General features: G+C 32.7%; 2 protein-coding genes across 3 annotated transcripts; both read left to right on the top strand.

Moving 5' to 3' along the window:
* Nucleotides 1–313: 313 nt before the first annotated feature.
* Nucleotides 314–1,737, top strand: LOC141676873 (uncharacterized). 2 transcript variants are annotated; one of them, XM_074482592.1, is made up of 3 exons: nt 314–756; nt 870–1,022; nt 1,182–1,737. In XM_074482592.1, exons 1-3 carry the CDS (start codon nt 715–717, stop codon nt 1,464–1,466), a joined length of 480 nt encoding a protein of 159 aa, XP_074338693.1. In that variant the 5' UTR covers nt 314–714; the 3' UTR covers nt 1,467–1,737. The 2 variants fall into 2 exon arrangements, with proteins under 2 accessions (XP_074338693.1, XP_074338694.1); XM_074482593.1 differs by having other exon boundaries at nt 602–756; nt 1,230–1,737.
* A 5,784-nt stretch (nt 1,738–7,521) lies between these two features.
* Nucleotides 7,522–8,317, top strand: LOC141680597 (uncharacterized). The gene is made up of 2 exons (XM_074486780.1): nt 7,522–7,544; nt 7,918–8,317. The coding sequence occupies exons 1-2, from the start codon at nt 7,522–7,524 to the stop codon at nt 8,315–8,317; spliced, it is 423 nt and encodes a 140-aa protein (XP_074342881.1).
* The last annotated feature ends 705 nt before the right edge of the window (nt 8,318–9,022 follow it).

The following is a 9,022-nucleotide window of genomic DNA, read 5'->3' as shown; positions in this document are numbered from 1 at the left end:
TATATTTGTACTCATATTATTAAGTATACCTATTTCTCCATGACCATGCTTCAAATCTACCATGCACCTTTCTGTTTGTCCCTCTACTTTATTGCTAGCTCGATATGATTGGAAAGAAAAAGTTACTTGCAAGACAAATCATACATATATAACCCCTACTCCTGCTACTATATATCAATTTGATTGTGTCAGAGATTATAACATACATTTTTATAGTTGACCGGCAGTCTATCAACTGTAGAGTTGCCCTAGAATTAGCACTCGTGTGCAAGAAAGTCGTATACAATACACAAGACTCTCGCATGAGCAAAACGGAAACACAAAGGGTATGCATCAGCATTAGTTCTGTATTATCATTGAAGGGTATTTTTCGGAAAAACTAAATTAACGGTAGGATTCTGTTTTAAAAGCCAAGACAGAAGGCAAAAAGAAACAGAGCAGAGTGTTATAGTTTCTCTCCCTCACACAAATCACAATGCAAGCAGACATCAGGGCCCCAAAGGGGAAAGGAAAAGGTTTACTAAGAGGAGATTGAGAATATATTTGTGAGAATCTTTTTCATCTTTTCTCATTGTAAAGAGACCCCACTATGATGCTCCTGTCTCTGCAATTTTGCTTCATGTTAATCTGCAAATCTTTTCCCTTAAGTTACAACTGGTTTACTTTCTTTTTTTTTACTCTGATTTTCTCTAGTGGACCTTGTGGCATAGCCTTATGGCATTTCTCTATATGAGTTTTTCATGTCAGGATGATTTGGTAAGTAGGACTGGTTCATATTACTCATTACTTTCAATCTTGTCAGAATTACTATTTTGCAGGAATTTAATTTTAGGACATGACTTGCTTGTTTATGTGCCTGGTTATTGCAGGTAAAGATTGAGAGCATGGCTCCATTTCGAAATGGTTCGATTGTAATTAGCGGAAATGAGAGTGACATTGAGTTTTGGCCAATTGAACATCCCACTGAGCCATTAGACGAGGACCGTCCTGTCAAGTGCCCCGTGCTTAACTCCATTTTAAATGTAAGTGTTTGAATTTTCTGTTTCTCTGAATTTGTCATCTTTAAGAGTATCAAAAGGTCTAGCGACGCAGCTTGTTGCTCGCTTGCTTTCATTTCGGTGCAATTAGCCTAAACACTAGCTGCAATAAGCTGATGCCTTCAAATATTTGTTAAATCATAGGATTCTGATTCTGCCTCTTACAAATCTACATGTACCAAACATGCACAGAATGAAAGCCTGCAATATGAAAGTTTCTCGGATAACTTAAAGAAGAGAGCAGAACCACAATCTCAGGAACAGCAAAGAGTCATTGCCCCTGCTGCAGAGGCTCCTATTCTAAAGACTTTGCGCAAGAGGCATCACACACAAACCAGTGTCGAAGAACATACCTGCAACCCTTTTCTGAGAATGCCACCGAGGGACGTTATAATGTACAACATGCTTCAGCACTTTGATAAAGTTTGATCCTTGACTTTTTAATGTGAGTACTCTCCAATTTTTCACCAAGTTACTTGGCTGAATTACTGATCATGTTGCTCCGCATCAGTTCAAACAGTCCTTGCAATCCAGCTAGAAATAGCAACTCTATTGTCATCAGCTTCATATATTATTTGTAGTCTCAGTGAGCTATGTTCTTCTCATCTACTTGGAACCTAATTAATTAGTATGTAACCATACATAATCAACTATCTTTAATAACACAGATAGCTCTTTAGCTTTGATTACTTTCATTTTACATGTTATATATGTTTGACGTAACAGTCAAGTGTCTCCTTACTCCCTATGCTAGTGAGTTTAAAATCCGAAAAAAGGGTAAGACTAAGTAGATCGGGAAATTTGCTTTCCTGAGCTGCTAATAATACTTTCTAAATAATTCAAACAACAAAACTGTAACGCAACTCCAATTCCAATCGCCAAATTGACGGAAAAGATGGCAGGTGAATATAATCACAAAGTGAAGAGGTCAGCTTTTCAAAAACATGAACATTGCCAGGCCCGGAAAAACGCAAGTGTGTAGATGAAGCAAAATAACCTGTGTTTTAACGGGTGTTCCAGAAATCGCTAGGCGTGTCAGGGCGGTGAGGGTACCTTAGAGAGATTAATCCTTAGAGAGATTAATCGGCAAGTCGGAGATTAATCGAACCGATTAATCGGAACATTAATCGGAAGAATATAAATATTATTTTTATTTTTTATAATTATATAATGATTAATATATAAAATATTTGTATGAAAAAAGAAATTAGAATGGTATTAAACAATATCTACACATTTGACAATCATTATGTACTAATTATTGAGTTTACAATATTAAATATATTTTAATTCACACTTTTAAACTAATTACAATATGCCATTTTTATATTTTAAGTGAGAAAATAAATATATTAGATTATTTGTTACTTATTACCAATACTTTATATCAAAATTTGACATGATATTGCGTGAAATTATGAAATTAATGAATTAAAATTATAGAAATATAAAAAAAATGTTTTTTTTATTTATTTCCCGCCTAAACCGTCTAGGACCGATTTTTGACCGCCTAATCCCAAGTTTGACCCGATTTTTAAAAAAACGCCTAAATCACCGCCTAGGTCCGAGTCGGGTCGTTTTACCACCGCCTAGCGCCTAGGCGGCCGCCTAGACTGATTTTTAGAACACTACTTTTAACTACTTTATATGGGAACCACATACTCCGAGAGCAAAACTTGCTCACATAATCAAAACTATTATATTCTATATTCTCGATTTTTCATATCATTTTTAGTATCATTTTTTTAAAAATACCCCAATAATTGACAAACTAAGATGCCAATTTCATTAAATTAATAAAAAAATATATAATAGAAATATATTAGAGAAATACTATGTAATATAATTCTACTAAACACACGGTATACTTTATGAGATACCAACTTTTGACACTTCATGTCAACTCATTTGACACCTCAATGACATTCCTCAACTCCAATACAGTGTTAAGGATGTAAAATCATGTCCTATCACTTAATGTTGACACCCTGCATTGAAATTGTTGTTAGTACTGAAAAATGGACAAAGATTACACTTAATTGTAAAATTTAGACTTTAGATACCAAATATACTCTTAATTGCTCATCCTAGACAACCTTTTCTAACTTTTTTATTTTTCCAAAACGTTTATAACAAGTGCTGAGTTTGCACTTTGCACACAGTACTGACATTTTTCCATTGGCTATTCGCTGTTAGAGGTGAATCTTTTAAAGACTCTATACTTACTCTATACTTGACGAAGAGGGTAAGATCTGCCAACATCTTCCCTTTCCCGGGTCTTATTTCCGAGAACAACATATTAAGTATTAACACCATCATGGACGGATTTATGTAGAAGTCACCAGAACACAACGTGTGCTCATTTATAAATACTACTATCTTCAAGTGCGAATTTACGGATTTATGTAGGATCATCAGGGACAAGTGCTCACGGCACAAAAAATTAACAAGAGATATATGTTTGATGCATTAATTAAATTTTTCATCATTTGAGTCATATTTAAATTTATACATAGATATATGATCATAAATCGGAGATTAAATTGATGAAATGCTAATTTTTAAAACTTAAATATCAAAAAAAATCGAAAAGTCTAATAAAAATGATAAAACAAATTTAGATTTGTATTTCAAATTCGTAACATAATCAATTAAGTGCCCTCTGAAAACTTAAATATTAAAATTAATATCTGCATTTCTAGTCATGGTTGGATTGCTTTTATTCAATACAATTGTATTTTAGTTCCGGCTCTTACATAAAACCAAGGATGCTATGTATGATATGAGTGGATGATCTAGTTCCGCCTCTTACATAAATCAAGGATGCTATATATGAGATGAGTGGATGATCTAGTAAGGATATAAAAAAATTTTATATTTTTTTATTATAAATTTTTTGAAAATAGAAGAAAGTGTCCCAAAAATTTAAAAATATAAAAATACATTCATAAAATATAGACATGTGTCCTTGCAGAGTTTGATCTCTTAATCGGCCCGTACTGCCCAACCCAACCCAACCCGTATTAATAATACGATGACATGCTTTATTTAACAACACTAGCATGCAATACAGTAATTCTTAGATCGCAGGCGCTTGTTTTGCAAAACATTTGAATAAGTAGTGATTAGTTCAAAAGAGGTTCATGAAATAGAGTTTGTTTGAGGAAAGACAGGAGAAAGAAACCCATTCAAATTCGAATATATTAACTCCTAACAATTCTATCAACTCCGTCTGATCAATTTACATCAAACTGGAACTCGGATACTTGTTGCATTGTTCTACCGCATGTATTTTGGACGGGGAGGGTAAAATGTAAGTAGATCATGTCCATATTTCGAAAAGTAGGTAAATTGTTTTCGTAATAATCTATTGTATTAAATATAAATATATGCGAATGAGCTCATAAAACCTTATTTATTTGGAGTATCAAATAATGCAACACAATAAATAAAAAACTGTGCCATGTTTTTAGAAGAAGAGGAAAGAAATCTGTGGCATGTGATCTTTGTTCATTTAAGGAATAAATACAAAGTACTTTTGTAATTGAATGAATAAAATATAAATTAAGAAGCCAAGATATGAAAGTTGAGGACAATATAACAAACAGGCTGTTTACGTTAAAAGGAGTATGGCACAATTTTGAACGGGTTCTACTTTCATCTCATATTCGCTATCTCTTTTCTTTCGCTTATTTCCAAATTTTAATGTATTAATATATAATTAATATTTTTTCAAATAATATGATGACCAGCGTGTATATGCATTAACTAAAATCAGGCCAAGTTATTTGAGAAAATTTTGGATATGAACCTCTGTTATAGAAAGCGGTCGATTTTTCAAAAATCGTCGATAAATCGTTCAAAAATCGGTCAAAAATATATGTCTGATTTGACCAATTTCCGATAAATCACCGACTAATCATCCGACTTTTTAAAAATCATCCAATAAATTATAAATCGATACCTCAACCAAATAGTTTCGATTTCCGAAATCTGTAACACTTGTATGAACTATGGTAGTACTACTAAGCTTTTATAAATTATTCAAAAGATGTATTTATTTTAATTTGATAAATAATCAAATAATTTATTCAAATATAATCGACAACTCTATCCACTCCCAGTTGTGAGGAACCCCCTGTTGTGTTTTTTTTAGTAATAAAATATATCAATAATTTATACCAATAATGGAGTATACTTGTTCCAATCGGCACTGGTTGGCCCAGTAATTTTCCCATATCCATTGCACATGAATATGTCAAATATCATGAATATGAATATGAAAAACAAACACTTCAATAACTTTAATGAGTAGAATTATTGGGTGCAACTGAAATGAACAAAAAACGTATTATTTGGTATTTTTTTATAGTAAATTGTGTATTTGACACAATATTTCAAAAAAGTGGTCAAGTTTTAAGTTCTATAATTATTGTCAGTTTTAATTTTTGTATTTTACGAAATGGCTCCTGTTTCTTTTTTCTAAAAAATGCCAAATTTTGTCTCCAAATTTTACAAAATGGCTCCCACAAAATTGTTATTATTGACAGACGCCACTATTTTAAAATACCAAAAAAAAAAAATTATTAATTATAGAATTCAAAATTTCGACAAGTTTACTAAATATTTAATTTAAATTATGATATATTTCTTGTTAGTTAAACCTAGACCTGGCAATTCGTCAGTGTCGTATACTTTCGTGTCGTGTATTTTCGAGTTTCGTGTACTTGAAGTCTAAACACAAAACCGACATGTTTAGCGTTCGTGTACATTCGTGTTCGTATACTTTCGTTTCGTGTCGTATATGTCGTGTTAATTAAATATTAATATATATTAAATATAATATTAATATAAATTAAATTATTAGATTTTTAGCTAAAAATTTATAAAATATATAAAATTTATATATTTAGATCTCATATCTATACAATATAATGAAATCAAATAATATTTTAAAAAAATGTGCATACATTTATTATAATTCTACATATATCCATAAAAAATATTAAAATTTAATTATAATATTTATTTATGTCGTATACTTCGTGTCGTGTCGTGTACTTGAAGGTTAAACACAAAACCGACACTAAATCTCGACCGTGTACTTTCGTGTTCGTGTACTAAAAATACAAACACAAACACTAAATTTTCGTGTCATTTCGTGTCATCTAAATCGTGTCGTGTCCAAAATTGCCGGATCTACTTAAACCCTCATTCAACAAAATAACCTTTACCGTCCCTTAAAAAAAACCTAGCTACTTCGTGGGGAAGATACGAGAAATTTACTCACAAATCACAATTTTCTCTCACCCTTATCAAGAGTCAAAGTTGAGAATATAAACTAAGAAAAATCACCTGCAAGAATCAGGAGTCAGAGTTTACATTACCATCAGAGAGAGGCTAAAAGCAAAATGTATGCCCTGTATTGTATTGGTCGTTTCATCCTTTATATTTTTATTAGTAAAGTGTCAGTGTGTTATCCATAATTGGTGCCCCATATTATGAAATATTTGTCCGACGGTGAGTGGTCACCACAGTACTTTGCAATCAATGAGAATATAGGCGGACCCCACTCAATTTTCTCGAGGCCCGAACAAGATAAAAATTAAAAATTTCGTCAAGTAAAAAAGTTACTGATGTATGAAATATTTCATATACAACAAAATTCAGTAAAAATGAATGACCAAACAACTTCAACTCAAGTTAAATACGTGAATTACAAATTTATTCACAAATTTGTGAATAAATATATTAAAAATGCTCAAAATTACGACATAAAAATATCTATACATATTTGATAAAATTGGGACCCTTTTAAATTGGGGGACTTAGAGCACATGCAGCGCAGTCCCACTTGGGTTCTTAGGATGCGCAATGTGTCTTGGAAAGAAAAAAATAGAGACCCGCTGCATTGGAGTTAATTTAGAAAAGAGGTCACATCCCGCCACCCCAGGCCAGTCCATTTCATTTGCTTTTTGTTTTTTATTATTATCTCTCTCCTGCTGCATATTTTTTGCATGTTTTCTTTACTGTTAATAAATAATGTTAACGTTATTATTATAATGTTTACTTATAAATGGTATTATTTTTTCTCTTATAAATACCAATTCTCAAACCCATGTTATTCACACTCCTTACTTCTCAAAAAATTATTAGCAAAAGTTGAATCCAAATAATACCCCATCTTCAAATCAAAATTCAAATCCTCAAAATCTAAACCCTCAATTTCCATATCCAAATTCTTATTTTCCAAACCCATAAAATTTAAACTTTAATTCTCAAAATCCGAATTCTCAATACCAATTTTCACATTCTCAAATTTCTCCATATCCATTTTCATATCCTCAAAATTCTCCATATCAGTTTCCATTTCCTACGTTTTCAAATTCACAATTTGAAACCCAACAAACACCTATCAATTTTTAAAATTCTCCCGAAACGCAAGTTCCGACCTTTGGTCATGAAAATGTTTTTGATCTAAATGATGATTGTGAGGAAACCGAAGAGGTACGAGAAATTACTGGCCAGTGGAAGTGGGTTGAGGATAAACTCTTAATCAGTGCATGATTGAATGTGTCAATTGATCCACTAATCGGTACTGATCAAAAAGCCGAAGAATTTTGGGACCAAATTCATCAGTATTGTGAAGAATATAATACTAGTGTGATTAAGAGAGGAGTTGTGGCAATGAAAAAAAGGTGGCAACGAATAAATGAAGGTGCTCAAAAATTTGGATCTTGTTACGATGAGGCTCAGCGAAATATCAGAAGCGGTTCAAACATGACAACATAATTGAAGATACTCATGTATGTCATTTAACATATTACAAGAAGAAGTCTAACTTTGAGGGTCATTGACGTGAGCTTCGTAAACATCCCAGATGGAGAAAACTTGCAACTAGTGCAAGTTCTAAAAGAACTAAATTAAGTAGTTTTGGAGCTTACTCATCAGAGGGAAATAATGATACACCAACATCTGACAATTGTGAACCGGTTCGTCCTAAAGGTACAAAAGCAGCTAAAAGGAAGGGAAAGGGGAAGGCAACAGCTGAAGAAGTTGAAGAGTATGAAGCTTTACAAGTTAGTGACTTGAGAAGAATGAACATAATGGAGACATTAAATGAAATTCGTCAAAAAGATATTGAGACGCGACAAAGGGAGCTTGAGGCGAAGCAAGCTGAGATGGATTTACAAGTCGTTTTGGCAGATACTACTAAGATGAATGATACTCAGCGGAAAATCCATGCAAAATTGCTTGAGAAAACTATGGCAAGAAACTAGTCGTTGGAAGCTAGAGGTTATTTTTATTTGTTTATAAACTAGCCATTGGAAGCTAGTGGTTGTTTTTATTTGTTTGTAAACTAGCCGTCGGAAACTAGTGGTTGTTTTTATTTGTTTGTAAACTAGCCGTTGGAATATATTCGTTTTTACCTTCTATATATAGTAGATGCATCATTTCTTCAATTCACATCAACATGAATCAAACACCCACACCAGAAAGCTTCACTGCTGAATTCACCAAAGAATTCATTGAAGAGTTTTGCGATGATACTAAAAACAATCGCCGACTCAAGCTCTTTCATAAAATATATGGACATAGCTCAACATCCATGCCTCAAAAAAGTATTTACAGATATCGTGAAGCATGTCATCACCGTCTAGTGAATGATTATTTTTCACCAAATCCAGTTCACCCAGCAAATATATTTCGACGAAGATTTCGTATGGGAAGACATGTCTTTCTGCGTATTGTGGATGTTGTTTCAAATTTTGATCCACACTTTCAACAGAGAATTGATGCATTGGGAATAAAAGGTTTATCACCTTCACAAAAATGCACTGCGGCAATTCGTATATTAGCGTACGGTGTATGCCGACGCTGTTGATGATTACGTTCGTATTGGAGAGAGTATTGCGGTTGAATGCTTGAAGAAATTCGTGTCCAATGTAATTACGATATTTGAGGGTGAATACTTACGAAAGCCA

The sequence above is a fragment of the Apium graveolens genome, chromosome 8 (genome assembly GCF_009905375.1).
Source record: "Apium graveolens cultivar Ventura chromosome 8, ASM990537v1, whole genome shotgun sequence".
Taxonomy (NCBI): Eukaryota; Viridiplantae; Streptophyta; class Magnoliopsida; order Apiales; family Apiaceae; genus Apium; species Apium graveolens.
Note: the sequence above shows the minus strand (reverse complement) of the source record. Positions and strands in the feature narration are given on the sequence as shown.

Coding starts and splice junctions, on each gene's coding strand:
- LOC141676873 (XM_074482592.1), top strand. CDS start 715: ATGGCATTTCTCTATATGAGTTTTTCATGTCAGGATGATTTG. Junction 757..869: donor TTTCATGTCAGGATGATTTG/GTAAGTAGGACT, acceptor TGGTTATTGCAG/GTAAAGATTGAGAGCATGGC. Junction 1,023..1,181: donor TGCTTAACTCCATTTTAAAT/GTAAGTGTTTGA, acceptor GTTAAATCATAG/GATTCTGATTCTGCCTCTTA.
- LOC141680597 (XM_074486780.1), top strand. CDS start 7,522: ATGATTGTGAGGAAACCGAAGAG. Junction 7,545..7,917: donor ATTGTGAGGAAACCGAAGAG/GTACGAGAAATT, acceptor TAAACATCCCAG/ATGGAGAAAACTTGCAACTA.